Genomic DNA, 17,612 nt, shown 5'->3' on the forward strand with positions numbered 1-17,612 from the left:
AAAAAATTAACGACGATTAAGCTTATGCGAAACAATAATTTTCCCTATCAAGCAAAATGTGTAACTTCTTAAAAACTGTACATTAATGAAATAGTACATTTTTACTACAGCTAGACTTATTTTACAGCTATATACCAAATTGTGTTAATAGCTAGATAAACACATAAATGTTTGTTTAGACAATAATGAACTTATTGAATGTTTATTTTCTTTTTTTTATATTAAGTTTTTAAAATGAATTCTTCTTTATTTTAATGTATATAAAAGTATTTTTTTTAGAATGTACCTTTGTCTAAAACACAAAACCAGTTTTATTAAAAGTTAGGGTTTATTTATAAAAAAGGACCCTTTTTAAATTTGGTCGTTTTAGCTGGTTAAAAGTGTTCGTAGTTCAGTAATAAAGTATATATTTTTTTAATTTAATAATTTTTAGTATTTTTTATATTTAAAAAAATATTTGTAAATGGACAACAGTTCTGAAGTTAAGAAATAAAACTGTACTTTGAAAAAATGGTAAGTTGTAAATATTTCAAACTGTTAAGTTTTTTTTTTAAATAACAACCTTGTTTTTATAAAAATCACTGCACATTTTAGATATAAAGTTTATTTAGGGATGCCACAAACTCAGGCTAAGCCTAGTTTTAAGACTTCAAAGCACTTTTTTTCACAATAAGTATACTTTTATGAAGTCCTTTTTTATCATTTTGGTTTTGTTGAGTTAGCTTGATACAATCTTGTATATAGTATTTTTTTTCATTATTTTCATATTACTTACTTTTTGAATATTTTATTACAGGTTTGCCAAAAATCCTGGAATCCTGGATTTTGAAAAAAAAAACTGAAATTTTAAGCTATACATTTAATTACTATATTTACATATAAAATATAATAAATAATTCATTAATTAGGCACAAAAGTTTAGTAATTACCTAGTATGATGTTGCACCAATATCAAGCTGAAATTATATAATATTCAATGTCTTTTTTAACCATAATTTCAGGCTAAAAATATATGTTTTATACATATATAAATAGAATTAAACTTATTTATCATAAACTAATAGAACTCAAATAATTAATAGCTTTTATTTTACAATATAAAGCGAACTAAACAAACTTAACATTGATTAAAATATTGTATATAAATGCTTAACATCAGCGTTCATTGAAGAATTTTAAATAAAAGCAATTAAATATTTAATTTTTTTTAATCTAAGATAATTTAATTTTATTTTTGAATTTTTACAGCTTGTTTAAAACAAAGTATCTTTTAAGGCTAAACATATTAGGCTTAAAACATTGATATTAGCTTAAAGTTATGTTTTAAAAAGATATTGAATTTAATATAGATTCAACTTGATATTGATGCAACACAATATTAGGAATTACCAAAAAACTATTACATGTTTTGATTCTTTGATAACAAATAAACAGATCTCAACTCCTAGAAGAGAAACAGTATATTTTTATTCTTTCAAGACTTTATTGTGCAAACTAAGTTTTGGTCAAAGACCATGTCAATGGTTATATAAAATTAACAAAAAATCTATAATAAACAGGCTTGCCACACACTCCTGGTAATTAGGGAAAATCAAACAATAACAAATATAAAGAATCATGTACAATTAAAAAAAAATATGGTTAATAATTTTTTTCAAGTTATTAAAACCTATTAACGCAATTTAAATCTAAAAGAATTATACTTTAATAATGTTTAAATTAAAATAAGAAATAACTGCTTGAGCTTACAATTGTAAAAATACTAATGAGAAAAAAACATTCTTAAATGAATGACTTAATGTTCAATGCCATACAGCATTATCTTGCCTATAAAAAATCATAACTTTTTAGTATTTCGTTAATTTGTTGTAATTCTTAATTCAATATTAATTTTAACAGTTTATTACTAACAAAACAATGTTTCACTCTTATACTTGCATATAGGAGATCCTCAGTTTTTGTTGATAGGTTTGAAAAATCTTTTTTAACAAAATAAATTGAAGTGAAACAAAAATAAAAACTAATAGTTTTTATAATTTGTTATTATATTTTATTTTATAGTCTATTTAAAGTAACAACAAAAATAAATCTTAAATATACTAAACTTGAGTAAAATTTTTTTTTTTTTATGCTTATGTTACACTTTTAAGGATTTTGTTGGTAAAACTAGAAAAAAAAATTATAATGTTATATAGGTTAAAATAGTAAAACATGACTCACATTGAAGTTAGTTGCCAAAAAACAGAAATAGAATAACAACACTACATTTGCAATCAATAACCTTATAAACAGACTGTTGAAACTTAAACATCAAAATTTCTAACATAGATTTATGACGTAACTATATTGTTGTTTTAATTAGTGCACAATTTGAATTATTATATTTTAGCTACAAATTTAGAAAACTTTTTGTTAAATTGCCTTATTGGATAAAGATTATGTAATCAAAAGTTTTAACTTGGTATCGTGTTTTGGTGTAAAAGAAAAAAAAAATTTTTATATGGGCGATAAAAACTCTTTACAATTACAAATAATTTAACTTACTAATCAACGGGTGCTAGTTTAAGTTTTAAAGCAGAGGTTTTGAAAATGTGGACAGTTTGCAAATAGTTCGTACCTCTTATTTGAGTTGAATGTTTTCTTAGCATTGACTATCTATATTTTTTCTAAAATACAGGTTTTGCAGATGCTATGTATGCTTTTAATTTCCCGATGTGGTGGAGGCTGCTCCATTTTATGTTGTAAGTGATTCTCTTATGTTTCTAATGCCAAATGTATTTTGCTAGTTTGGTCCTGTTGTCTTAATAATTTTTGAAACTGATATTGTGGCTGTACCATCTATTTTTAAAAGTGTTTCTAGTCGAGCCAATATAATATTTTATTTCCTTTAGAGATGTTATAGTAGCTTTATAGATTATTTTTTGATCGGCAGTTGCAGGATGGGGTATTAGTGGTGGTGCTTTGTTCTTTGGTTTTATTTAAAGTTTTCTTGTTATGTTTTTGTATTATTACCTTAATATTGCTCATACAACTGTAAGACAGTTTGCAGTTATTTTTCTTTAATATTTTTATTTAATGTTTTGTTTTGCTTGCAGTGTTTATTAGTTATCTCAAAAAATGCTTTGCCAATATTAATTTTTACGGACTGTCAGAACGAAGGGATTTAAGTAAATGATTTTCCTTGGTCGGTTTGTTTTCTTTTTAGTTTGAGTCTTTACATTATCTGTATATTTTAGCTTATGTTTGAAGTTGACATTGTTTAAAGCGTTTTGGTATGTGGTTACGTGGTTGTTAAATATTTGTTAATTTTTGGAAAGTTTATTAATTCTCCTCTCAATCATTGCTGGGAGGTTCCTTTTTATGACTTTAGGATGATTCGATTTGTTATTTATATATCTTACTTCTGAATTTTCTTTGCGGTATGGTTTATATATATTGTTAGTCAGGTTTAGAGTTGTATCTAAGAAATTACATACGGTTCGGCCAATGTCGGTAGTTATTTTGAACCCAATATCATTAAACAATTTAATTGTTTTCTTTTTGATATTTTCTAGTGACTGGTTGATTTTCCGTTCTATAACTGCAAGGCCGTTGTCTCTGTATAAGCCGATTTCGTTGGCGTTATAAATAGATTTAAGGCGGTTTAGGACGTACAGTCCCACAAGGTGGCAGAGTTCAGCGCCGAAAAAAGAGCCCATCTGTACATCAAATGACGCATTTTCATCATTTTTGATCCAAGTTTTATTGTCAAAAGTTAAAATTGTTTTAGTCTTCAATTAATTTAATGTCCTTATCTTCTATATCTGTATACTTTTTTGCAAAATTTATGGCTTTCATTAAGCGGTGATGTTTAATACTCGGGTAGAAGTTTACAATATCAAATGCTATAAAGCATTTTTTATTTTTCTGTTCAATATTTTCAAACCATGTAATTACATTGTGCGAGTTTTTCCATTGTATTAGAGGTGTTTTTGTTCTTATATTTCTGACCGTATTTCCTAGGATGATCTTACTAATGCGGCCCAACTCATTTTTTCCTGGGTTTAAAACTCTACACTCAGTGTTAAGGGAAAAGTTTTTTTTTGTGGTCCTTAACCGTTATAAAATCATCTGCAGCTGTAAACTTTGGTATTTTTTTATTTTATAATAGATTGTGATTCTGAGTTTATTTGGTTGATTAGGTTTTTGTCAGATATTTTGTATGTTTTAGATTATTTATGTAATTCTTAATGAATAAATATTTAAGGGTTTTTAAACACTGAAAGCTAAATGAACTATGGCATCAAATATCCTGCTAATATACATACCACATCACCTAAAATTTTAAACGTAAGTAAGTGTACGTTAAAAGTTTTGTTTTAGAATTTTTTTTTAAAATCACTAACAAGCTATGCTTTTTAATTTTCCAAAAAGCATTATTTTACCGACAAAATTTGCATATCTAGGGTGAATATGACGTCATAATACATCAAAAACAGTTAATATATATTTAAATATATGTCAATAATATAAGTTTTTATTTAAGATATGAATTATAAGTCTAGGACATTTTAAAAATTGTTTTATTACTGTTTCAGTCAACAAATCAAAAAATATGTGGTTTTAGGGTTGAAATTAGTTTTTGGGCGGCATACTTAAAATTTTTTTTTTTCTAGACTCTTCTTAATGAATCAAAAACACATCCAAATCATATGGACTCATATGAACTTTACAATATGACCAAAAAAATGTACTGTACTCCCTACCCCTACTAAGTTTTAAAAACATATAGTTGTTGGTGAACATATAGTAGGAAATTATTGGGCAGTAAAGTTAAAATATATAAGCTGTTTAATTATTTGTCTTAGCTGAAGTTATTTTTTATTATGGATTACTGTTTTATATATTTTTTTCTATTTAAAAGAAGCTAAAATAATATTGCAACTTTAGAAATTTAATTCTTTTACTTACATAGTATGGTAGTTTGAATTTACAGTTTATTATGTGATGAAAAAAGACTCTCAAAACATTTGGTACCTTGTGCACAAAGAACATTTTGGTTATCGAGTCGCACACCACATATACCTTTTAATATCCTGTCCAGGACAAGTTGAACTTTGTTTTGTTTAAGACACTTTTAGAGCTAGAGTTATAATAAACTGCTAGTTGTGACTTAAAACAAATATAAGCCTATTTTAAAGCTTGACTTATAGATTAATTCTAATTTTTTACTAGTAACACATTACATAACTAAATACTTGATAGTTTACAATACTTTAACTTTATTTAAGAGCAAAGATATTAAGAAAAAAGAAGATACATGGTCTCAATTAGAATTGACAAAATTCTTGGAAAAATGTAGTGACAACAACAAGGTGTTGTACATAGCTTTTATGACTTATGTCTTAAAAAAAATACTGTGCATAACTTTTAAATATTTGATAGCTACTGAAATAAGATATTTTGATATATATCTTTAAAAAATTTCAAATGATATTTAGGTTATTATTTATGTTTGTTAATATTGTTTTATAGTTTTTTTTAGTTTGAGTTATTGCGGTTAATTAAATAAAGTATGAGAATTGTATAAAATAATAGTTATATTTTTTTAGCAGAAATCACATAAGCATAGAGGTAAAGAGAGTAAAAGAAGCAAAAGGTTAATAAAAATTTTTTAACTAAATAATATGCACGATAGCAATATTATTTCTTTTACCAAATAAGTTTTTATAATAGGTACATAAGTTTTATTTTGGTTTTAATATACATGTACTAAATACATTTTAGTATGTGTATAAAGATATGTGCTAAGCTCTACTGTTTTTTTTATTAAGATATTTTTGTTTTACTACAACTGATGGTAAAAATTTGCATCAAGTGTATGTAAAACAAAACTTTAATTTTTCAATATGAATACAAAATAAAGTTTTGCTCAGTAGTTATACCAAAGTAGCCAAAAAACCTGGAGTTTGACAATTTAGGAAATAAAAAAACCTGAAATTTTAAACAACTTTTACACGTTAAGTAGTAAAATTTGGACTTGACACAAAAAATCTATCATAAAGATAATTTTTTTGTCATCATCAAAAAAAAACACATTTATAGTAGCTTTACAATATCCTTTTAATGTTATTATACGTTTTTTAAATTTAAGTTTACTTGTATACTAAAATAAACCAAAAAACTTGTTTTTTCAAAACCTGTAAAAAATTCAGAAAAAACTTGGAATTAATTTACAAAAAACTTTTGACAACCCTGTTTTATACTCAGTACCAAGCAAAGTTCTAAAATATTTATTGTTTAAGTGCATATACGGGGTCCACCTTGATTTATACAAGGTGATCTTATTTTGTAGAGTTTTATCTGAGCTATCAGACATTTTTAACCACTTAAAAAAATTCAATGTAAGTTTTGAGATAAAGCAATCTAAGTTGGTGTTATTAATCAAAGGCACAAAACAAAAACGCAAATAAAGATTTTTATTGAACATCTATCTTCTTTATTTTTTACCAATTTTCTTCAAATTTACAGTGTAAGTCCCTTATTAAAGTTAAAATAGGTTTAATGCAGGAATTCTTTAATTTTGTAAAGTAAAAATTGTATTAAAAAAATAACTTTTGAACATATGAATTTAAGCGTTTGTTAACAAAAGATCCTAGCGAAACAAGTTTAATGAAATGTATAGTAGTAACAAATTATACAGTATCCTTCTTTTATTACACTGACATATGTTTCTGTGTGTTAAACGAGTCAACACACTTCAACTGAGCTCTGTAAAAAATATTAATGTAAGGAAAGAATAGAAGCTAAAGTAGGATATACATGTGTCCAATAATAATGAAAATAATTGCTATAGATTTTTATATTGTCCTGGACATGACTTTAAAGGGTGTTCAAGTGGTGTACGACTCAATAACCGAAAGGTTTTTTACGTGCACCAGGTCCTTGGACCAAATATTTTGAGCGCTCTTTTTTTTGTCATTCAATAAACTATATATAACTATATATAGGTTAATAATAGATAAAATACTTAATGTTAAATCCGACTGTTATGAGACTATACAATATCTGTAATTATTAAGTCTAAATTAAAGTAAAAATACAAAATAAGATAATAAATTAAGTAATTAGTTTATATCAGGGTTTCCCAAACTCATTTACTAAATCGCCCCCTTTTCAGTAACTTGAAAAAAAATCGCCCCCCACGATTTTACAACGTAGTTTTTCTTTTGAGTACAAACTTTTGAGCTAAAAAAAGCTGTGTACGAAATGTAATTTAGTCTTGTACTTCTTATGCACGCACTTTTGTGTTCAAAGTAGTTTACAGGGCTTGAGAAAATAATTTACAGTTATTTTCTTAGAAGCCCAGTAAAATGTATCAAAATACTTAATTATTATAAGCCTTGAGTAATCTGTAATCAATTCTGTTTAAATATGATCTGTTTTGAAACTATTGAAACTTTTACGTCAGTGGTGGACAACTTTTGTAGTCAGCAATTCATATTTAATAAAAAATATTTTCTATTTTCAGCTCGATAGAAAATGTAATTGCGGGCTGCATGATATAGAAAAATTACAAATAAGAAAATTAAAAAACTCGAGCAAAGTTGTAATAAAATGATTTAGTATTATTGTGATCTAGGAAATACTTTTGTGAACTGAAAACGAAATGAAAGCGTATATCAAAATATTAAATATATAAAAACTAAATTTTATTTATTTTGCACAAGTAGTTTTCAATTTACTTAACGGGTCGAAATTCGACTGGATCTGCGACTGGATCTGAGCCGTACGTTACCCACCTGAAATTTTAACTTAAACCTGACATTTTAATAATATCTCATATAACAAATTTCGGACATTTAGAAGTTAATACTAAGCCGCACAAAATACTTAAATTACTTTATAAATAGGCTTTTTTAAAATATCTATACAAGAGATTAAAAAACTTTAAAAGAATTAACAGTTTATTTTACACATAATGTTATAAATATTAAAACACTATTTCTAATCTATTTAAAGGAAGTTTGACCGACTGGTTGATTATCTCACATGAAAAGTGGTTTCATCAACAGCTTAAGTTAATGCAGTAAATTTACTAATTTTAATGCTAAGATATATTGTAAGCAAGTTAGTTGTAAAGTTAAAAATTTAATTTTTAACTTTTTAAACTATTTTTTCGTAGTAGAATACCATGAAATAGCATTTGACTTGGAATAATCTTTAGGGAACTAAACCTTAATTCTAACAATTTTTTTTCTTTATTTAAATTCAAAAAAAAATCCAATCTTTTACAGTTAATTCTGTGAACAGAAAGTGATCAATTAAAAAAAACGTTTAACTAGGTTTAAATTTTGTTTTGTAACTGTAGCAATCTTTTTGATGGCTTATTTAATTCTGTTTAAAAAGTTTTTTGTTTCTAGCTATTAGCCTACAATAATTTAACAGAGGAAAATAGTGAAAAACTAAAAGCTAGTGTTGAAGTATTAAAATAAACTAAGTATATTCTAATTGCTAATGTATATTGAATTCAGATAAAACAAAAAACAGTTGTATTAATAGTTTAAAACTCCTTATATTATAATAAACTTTTAAACAATAATAAATCAAGTTAGAAAATAAAATTGTTTTTAAGAAACTTTTAAATGAAAAAGTAGAAGTCATTTCAAATAGAGACCTCAAATTTATACTCTTTTAAAACCAAAAAAATCTTTTTAGAAATAAAAACTTTAATGGTTGTCAAAGTATTACAATCAGATAATAGTTTTATAGTTATATAAGTTGTATACAGATTAAACTAGTAATAACAAAAACCTGTCAAAAAAGGTCTTTCAAACAAATATTTTAATCACTATGCTATAAAAGTTTTTAGCGTAATGTAAATCAACGAATATCAACTACAAAATTAACCAGGTCAAAATAAAATTATTAAAATCTTTAAAACATAAACCATTTAATAAATATAGTAGACTTCCGCTTGATTTCGCACTTTGAAAAAAAACAAAAAGTGCAAACTCAAAAAACTATTACCATATTTTTTTTACAAAATGATAAATTTCAATGTTATATTTAATAATGTTATGAATAAACATGAAATCCACTAAAACATAAAACAAACTTTCATCAAAAAAAAAAAAGATCTATATAATCTATTAAATATTATATATATTTTGTTTTATTAATATTTAGTTAGTAATAGACTTTACTTAGTTAAATTTAAGAAAATATAAATTTGCACTTTTTTTTGGGTAAAAAGTGCGAACTCAAGAGGAAGTCTACCGTAAATAATATTTATTAGGCATTATGCAAACCTGTTGTAGAATAAATAGCTTTATAAAGTTGTTATTATAAAAAGACTACTTAAATACAATACAAACCAGGTTAAATAAGAAATACTTCAAAAGATTAAATGAAATAAAAAAACTTCCATAAAATAATGTCTGCTACTGAAGTCTAATATAATGTGAAGGATGAGGAATATGACTGCTTGCAACGTTTTCTAATCTTATTCTTAATTAGTAAAATAGAGCCTTAAGTCACCTCCTTTATAAATATCTAGATTAGACCTTTTGCTGAAGATGTTGATAACTGAACTTAAAGCTTTCTCAACAACATAGCTAGAAGGAAAAGCTATAAACAACAATCTAAATTCCTCTAAAACGATTAGATACTTTTGCCTTAGTTTTTGTTGAGTCCAAAAGCTTTCATATCGTTCTTTGGAAGAATTTACTTTAAGTTCAAGGTCATTTTGTAAGTCTGAGAAGGTTTCCTGTAAGTCGTTTACTTCAAAAGTATTTGCCTCGAAGGGATCCATACTTTTATCTATATGATAGCTTTTTTGTTTAAAATCTAAATTTTACTACTTAGAATGTTAAAATTGTTAAAAATTCCAGATTTTTTCCAGGAGTTTTTTTGCTTAAATTGTCAAATTCTAGGTTTTTCCAGGTTTCTAGGTAAATTGGCAACCCTGTATAGTTTTATTTCTTAGTCTAACTTAGTGACTTTTCAAAAAGCAACTGGAAATATCATGAGGTGATAGTTAGTAAAAAATAACATAGATTTTTACGAACCATTTATAACCCCAAATATCATATTATCAGGTTATAAAATAGTGAGAGGGATTCCAATCGTCTATGATATATGTAATTAATAAATATGGAAATATATAATTGAAAATATAGTATTTACTTGAAATTAGGAGTCATAAGCACTAGATATTTTTCTTTTTTTTTCATAAATAAAATAAACTTTTTTGTTTAAGTTTTACCTCAGGGTCAAATAATTAATAGCAAGCTAAAAATAGTAAAATAGCAAGAAAAAAAGAAAAATCTTATGACAACCCAAAATTTTAAAATCGCCCCCTTTTCGCCCCCTTACTAGATATCGCCCACCCTTTCGCCCCCTTACCAATTATCGCCCCCCAAAATACTAAAATCGCCCCCAGGGGGGCGATATCGCCCACTTTGGGAAACCCTGGTTTATATCATGATTTGTTATCTTATTTTGTATTTTGATTTTATTTGTTTAATTTAAACTTAATAATTACAAATATTATATAGTTTTATAACACTCGGATTTAACATTAAGTATTTTGTCTATCATTAACCTATAATCATCTATAGAAAGTATTTATATTTTTAATGGACACATTTATCTACCTACTTTAGCTTATATTATTTCCTTACAGTATTATTTTTATACAGAGCTCAGTTGAAGTGTGTTGACTCGTTTAGCACACAGAAACATATGTCAGTGTAATAAAAGAAGGAAACTGTATATTTTGTTATTATTAATAAAAAAGACCTATACATGTTTTTAAAATTGCAACATTAATAATCTTTTAAACTATAAAAGAAACGTTTCCTCAAAGTTAGAGGTCTTAAGCTCACAAAAGAAGAGGAGAAGACATTACTGAGAAATTTCTGAGAAAGTTGACCCTGAAAAATTTGTGGTCCATACATTTGTATTGGAAACTTTTTACTTAAATTACAATATCTCAAAAGTTAAATAAGATTTTTTTATTCTATAAAAACTGGCTTGTAGTTTGTACTCAAAGCTTTCATATAATGACAAATGTTATTTTTTGTAAAAAAAAATGCTCGAACACCTCTATGCCCTTAGTTTATAAATCATATGTTTAGTTCCATTTTTTCTGTGTAAAACTTTTAAGTTGTTGTATTTTTTACTTATTAACAAAAACCATGTTTTTAAACACTAAAATTGTTTTTTTACTACACTATTAATAAAAATTTTCAATATAAAAAAAAACATATATTGGAATTGTATATATTTCTAAAATATAGACCTCAAGACACCGAAAGTAGTGAAGAAAGTATTAAAACCCTAAAAAATGATAAAGAATTAAAAAAAAAAAAAGGAAGACATATAACTAATCAAAAAGATCATATCATTATTGAAAATATAGTTAAAGACAAAAATAATAGAAGTCATCACTCTAAAAAAGAAATAGTTACAGGTGATCATCATTCAAAAATCAACAAAGGAAAAAAAAAGTTTGTTGTTTGCGAAAGTAAAAGACAGAAAAGTATTAAAAAAAGAAATGATTATAACGATAAAAGACTTGAACTATCTGAAAAAAATTACAGCGATTCCCAGAAATTCCCAGAAAAAATTAAAGACAGTTCCCAGAAAAAAAGACAAAAGTTTAAAGAAGAAACGATTGAAGCTGAACGCAATAAACAAAAAGTTAATGAAAAAAGTATCAATTTTATTGCTGAAAGTTTCAAGCCTAAAGATAAAAAACAAAAGAATAAAGATAATAAATACTTTTCAAATTTAAACAATAATAATTTTGATGATCAATTAAAACTTAAGTTAGCTAATGATAGTAACTCTGTTCAGTTGAATGATTTAAGTTCGAATATTGGAAGCAAAGTAAAATTAGGTAGTTATTCTCAAAAACAAGAATCTCTGTTTTTAGCAAACGAAGACACAAAATTTGTAAGTATTAGTTTAATAAATAAAATTAAAAGTTTTTTTTTTGTTTATTAATCTTTTCTTTAGTTTTTATTTTGTTAATTTTAAAGTAAACTATGTTATAGTTTAAATTTAATTTTTTACTTATAAACATATGTTATTTTAGCGTATAAACTAAATTTTAATTTGTTTGATTATTTTGTTGCATACATAACTAAGACATATATAAAGTCTTAAATATTAAATAATTTTAAAAAAAGAAGCCAGATCTTTTGGTGACTAAAAGCTCCTATAGTATAGTTGCAAGTGATGAGTTCGATGAGTATAACTATGATGATGATGATTTTGAAGATTATTATGAGAGTGATTTTGAGGAAGATATTGGTGATGAAGAATCATTGGAAAAGTTATGTTTATCACTTCCGAAATCTCTAAGTCTCAATAATAATGTTGTTAGTATGTTATATTATAAGCTTTGTAAGAAAAAATGTAAGTTTTATAAAATTTTTAGCAACAAAAAAAAAGATTTATCTTACCTAAAATTAGCAATAGGGTTAGATATTGAAAATTTCATAATTAATGATAATATACAAAATTAACTATTCAAGATTTTTATTTGTAAAACTAAGTTTAACCCTTTAAGGGATCTTCAGTAACAATTTAAATCTTTTCAAATAGAAAATGATAATGAAAGTTATTATAAAACTAATATTTTATTGTTTTATAAATTGTTAGGTTTTTTGATGTATGCTAAATATTATTAATAAGTTTTTAAATTGTATAAATTAGTTAAAATTTAACCTGATGGTGTTACAAAGCGTTATTTATAATTATAACTAGTTGTTTAATTTTTTTTTTAATTTGATTAAAATAGTACTATAGTTTGGTTTAGTTTAATTTCAGATTAAAAGTTCAGAACCTTACCTTAAGTTTCTTTACGTTTTTTCAGAACGTTTGTATTATAGCCAGATAAAAATCCGTTTTTAAAACTTTGTTTCCTGACATATATGATTTATTCCAGCTGGTGACTTTAGAATTTAGTATATATACTTTTTTTTTTCTAACAGCCTACAATAAAACAACAAAAAATGCAAGACTTAATTACAGCAATCAATCAAGAAAACGAGAGAGTCGCATCATCAAATTCTCTGAAAAACAGCTTGTCTCATCAGCATGTAAGTGGATAAGCCTTAAGTTATTGATACTTAAAATTAATAAAATAATATTGATTCGTTGCCATTTAAACTACTGTAAAATGAATTGCCCCCCAGCAGGTAATGGTCCACTTTGGAAAATCTTAAAAAAGACCCTCAAAATTATTATAAGACTTTAAATTGTCAGAATTTTAATTGTGATGTAATCGATTTCAAATTTGTAAGTTCCAATACAATTAACATATACTAACCTGGTAACATTATTATATTCAGAAGTTGATTGCTTTCTATAAGATTTATTTATTGTTTTTTTAAAGTTTTTTATTTCAAGTTTATCCTAGTGTCTTCTTGCATGTTATTGTAAAAATTCTACAGATTCTGTTAAATTGATGATCTCGTTTGATTTGGTTTAAGCGAGTAAAACATTGTTTTGATCAAATTGTTTTAAAATTTTTAATTGATCATTTTCCTTATCATTAAATAGAGAACTTTTATTATTATCTATGAAGTAAAAAGTACACACAAATTTTTATTGATCAAAAATATTTATTTTAGAATGAAGACCACTTGAGTTCACAATCTTCATTAATCGTTAAAACTCCTCTAAAATTTACTTTTTCTACTGCAATTAACTTTAGTGATTCAAAAGATAAATCACAAGGATCTAGTATGAAAAGTATAGTACTGTAAGTTTGTTCCTTCATTTGTTTAGTAATATTTATATACTTGACAAAAGTATTTTTTGTTTCTTTTTTCATTTGATGTACAAAAATAACTTTAAATAAACATTTATTTGTGTAGTAATTAGTTTAGTATTTTATAAACCAGTTAGTTATAAAAATACGTTAACTTAATTTACATATATGTTTTTTTCTTCTACATGAAATACAATTTTTTAATGTAAATCAGTTTTTACTGAGCCCGCTTGAAAAGGCTTTTATATAGTCGACTTAAAATCAGATCTTCCAAAAAAATATTGTTAAATGTTCAAATATTTATGATTGAAGAAATAAGCTACATAAAACATTTATTTTATCTTTAAATCAAATTATTTAAAACCCCTTTTAAGCGAACTCAGTGGAAATTAATTTAGTTAAATATTACATAGATATTTTAAAAGATTTTATAAAAAGTTCTGGTCGATAGTGCTCGATAAATTGAATTGGAGCTAAATTTTTATTTGATCATATAAAAACAATACATTTTACTTAAGCTTTACTGAGGAATATATGAGATAAAAATATCTCATTTACGAAACAGTTGTATAAAACTGTTTTGCATTATATGATAAAATAAATTAATATATTTATTTATAAGGAAAATGCAATTTTATAAAGTATATATACGTATGTTTTATAAAGACAAAAAAAGATTGTCTTCCTTAATCTTCAGCTAGTTCAATTTAAAATAAAAAGCATTTTGGTTAACAGAGATGCAAAAGTTATACAGAAAAAAATTATGTTCTAGATAATTCCCAGGATATTAAAAAAGTTATAAAAAGAGCACAGCCTATAGCTGACGGCAATAGCCCAATATGTAGGCTGTGCCTCAAAGAAGCAACAGCCGTTGTATATGCACTGAAAGACAAGAGATGCCTAAATAAAAGAAGCGATTTTGTATCATCTTGTAGACATATAAAAAAATCGCTTTTAAAATTTAACAAGTTTTAATTTCATCTTATAATAATTAAAATTTCAAATTTATTTAACTTTTTATCTTTCTTTTATCTTTATCTCTTTCAATTATCTGTTCTTAGAACTTGTTCATCAAGTTTTTAAAAATGAAAATTAACATTTCTGCACAACTTGATTTATTTTTCATTTTTAAAAAACTTGCCTATTCTTAGAGCTTTTTTGAGGTTAGTGTGTGCTTTATTTAAATTTGTATTTTTTGTAGACAATTTTGTATTTTTATGTTTTTATTCCAAACTTTGTTTTTAAACCATAAAGTTCGTTTATACTACTCACATAAACACAATACGTAATTATACATGCTTTTTTTCTAATGTGTGTTAATATTTTATAGACTCCGTAGATCTGTTCTTAAATTTATTTTAGAGCAGTTAAACGCCGTTAGTCGGAATAAAGTTTTGACACAAAAACATCTGTGGTACATGTATATTCATTTATTTAATTATATAAAAATCAACAGTTTTATACAGCTGTTTCGTAAATGAGATATTTCTATCTCATATATTCCTCAGTGAAGCTTTAGTTTGTTAAACATGTTTTGCAGATATTAAGGATTGAAATTTTATTTTCTAATATTATGATTTTGTAATAATGAAGGTTTTATGCAGGAAGCTAAATTTGAAAAATACGCTGGTTTTAGTTATGTTACTGGTTTAAGAATTTGTACATTTAAAAAAGTTTGGAAAGGTGTATTAGAAAAATGCTTTAAACTGCTCGTGTTCGCGGCTTAATTTTACTTTGATTTAATATTTAGTTAATATTAGTTTTACTAAAAACGTATTTTTAGTAATGAATGCATATATTTTGTCTTTCGCTTTTCTTGTTTAGTGTTATGGTCTTGTCTGATTTATCAATTTCGATTGTTTCTAAGTTGCAAAGTCTGCAGCCGAATTTAGTATAAATTCAACAACATTAACAAAAGACATACAACAAAACTAGTAAACTAACTTTATAATTTAAAAGGTAACAAAATAGACTATAATATTAGATGGGAAATACTAAACAGGACAAAATCAAAACTTAATACTAAATTCATAATGTAGATCTAAAGTTACATATAGAAAGTCTGTTACAAACATCAAAACCAATGTTAAAAAAACATTTTTTGGTTGTTTAACTTTTCTCTCCATATCTGCTCCCTGTAGAATGTCCACCACCGCTAAACAATCGTCACGGTATATACCAAAGTTACCATCACTAAAGATCTTTTCCTTCTTCAATATATCTAAGATATATAGACCAACCAGTTCGCAAATTTCTTCGCTATGGAAGCTTCCCGTTGGTACATCAAAGCTGTTCTTATTATGCTTTTTGACCATGGTTCACCTTATATATATATTTAGCATTAAGTGGGAAATTTTAGCACGAACAAAAAACAAATTCAATTCAATACATGGCTGCACTCTCTGCAATATGGAAAAACAAAGATCTCAAAATTAAATTCAAATCTTGCTTTAAGTAAACGAAATGAACTTTTTAGTAATTGTAAACATTTTTAAAGCTTATATTTTGAATATTTTTGAACACTTATGCAAACTTAGTGTGTCTTATATTTTTTAATGATTTATTTAGTGAGGTAACAATTCTTAAGCTTTTGCTTATTTTTATGTACCTTTTGGCTTATGTTCTAAGATCTTATTACAATAAACAAACTGAAGATCTATATTGTCTAACAGAACAGTGAAACAATTGTATTTGAAAACTTAGTGTTTTATTGATAAACATATATGAAAAAAATAGGGTGATTATTCAAACTTAATCATATTTACTGAGCCCAGAGAAGGGCTTTTGAATAATTTATTAGGAAAATGCGATATTAAAAATTCCAGAACCTATGTTTCATGAAGGCAAAATAAGATTGTCTTTAATCTTCAGCTGGTTCAATTTAAAATAAAAAGCACTTTGGTAAACAGAGATGCAAAAATTATACAAAAAGACAAAAACAATATGACATAAGAATTAAATATTGTACATTACAAATATTCGGTGCAAAAATCGATCTTCCATCTAACTAAAGAAACTACTAAAATTCACAAAAACCATAGTTAAGTGACTATAAAATACTTAAAAATTTATTGTATTTTAAGTAGAGCTTTTTCATATGTTGACAATACGATATGAATTCACTTCTCTTATTAAAACAACCTTCCCTTTTCAACGCATACACAACGGCTGTTGATTCTTTTAAGCTCAGCCTACAAACAGGGTTATTACCATCTGCTATTGGCTGTGCTCTTTTTATTACCTCATAAGTTAATTTAAAATCAATATTTTTTTACGCTTTTGGCCGCAAACATACTTTGATAGCTCAGTCTCATTTTCGTATACACCACTTTTAAAAGATTTTTTTATGGTTAGCATACCGAAATATGAACTGAGTTGAACATTAGCCGATGTAGAATTTCTTTTCAAAGTCAGAGTTAACTGTTGCCTTGTGAATAATGTTCTCCGAACGGCAGTTGCCCCCTTTCAAATCATATTTGCAGCCACTAGCGCAATTACACTGATTTTTTATTAAATAACTTATGTTTAAAATCCTTTGATTGTGTGACAATTTAATCTCTCCAAATTTGCCATACACGAATAACTGATTCGCATATTATCTTTTTTAAAGATCTTTGATAATGGTTTATTTTTCTTGAAATGTTTTTTACTAGATTTATAAATTCTCTGCCGATATTTGTTTTGACTGAACTACAGAATGGGGGATTATACCAAATAAAATTTTGCTTTTTTTATTTTTCATTTTAGTTTTTTGCTCCGTTGTTTAAAAAATAAATTTATCATTGTAACCGCATTGTTTCATTATTAATTCGTAATCCTGCTTTGTCTTTAAAAAGTTTTCTTCGTT

At 25.4% G+C, this 17,612-nt stretch overlaps 1 protein-coding gene across 1 annotated transcript in view; it reads left to right on the plus strand.

The window, feature by feature from the left end:
- The first annotated feature begins 495 nt into the window (after nucleotides 1-495).
- Nucleotides 496-17,612, plus strand: part of LOC145838900 (cytoplasmic dynein 2 intermediate chain 1-like) — a 40,299-nt gene continuing 23,182 nt past the window's right edge. Inside the window, exons 1-7 of the mRNA XM_082946521.1 lie at nucleotides 496-513; nucleotides 5,271-5,354; nucleotides 5,592-5,638; nucleotides 11,283-11,940; nucleotides 12,177-12,368; nucleotides 12,984-13,091; nucleotides 13,626-13,756. Coding sequence (XP_082802647.1) covers nucleotides 511-513; nucleotides 5,271-5,354; nucleotides 5,592-5,638; nucleotides 11,283-11,940; nucleotides 12,177-12,368; nucleotides 12,984-13,091; nucleotides 13,626-13,756 — 1,223 coding nt within the window. The 5' untranslated portion in view covers nucleotides 496-510. The remainder of the gene's footprint in view (nucleotides 514-5,270; nucleotides 5,355-5,591; nucleotides 5,639-11,282; nucleotides 11,941-12,176; nucleotides 12,369-12,983; nucleotides 13,092-13,625; nucleotides 13,757-17,612) is intronic.

The sequence above is a fragment of the Thalia democratica genome, chromosome 6 (assembly GCF_965202585.1).
Source record: "Thalia democratica chromosome 6, ktThaDemo2.hap1.1, whole genome shotgun sequence".
Taxonomy (NCBI): domain Eukaryota; kingdom Metazoa; phylum Chordata; class Thaliacea; order Salpida; family Salpidae; genus Thalia; species Thalia democratica.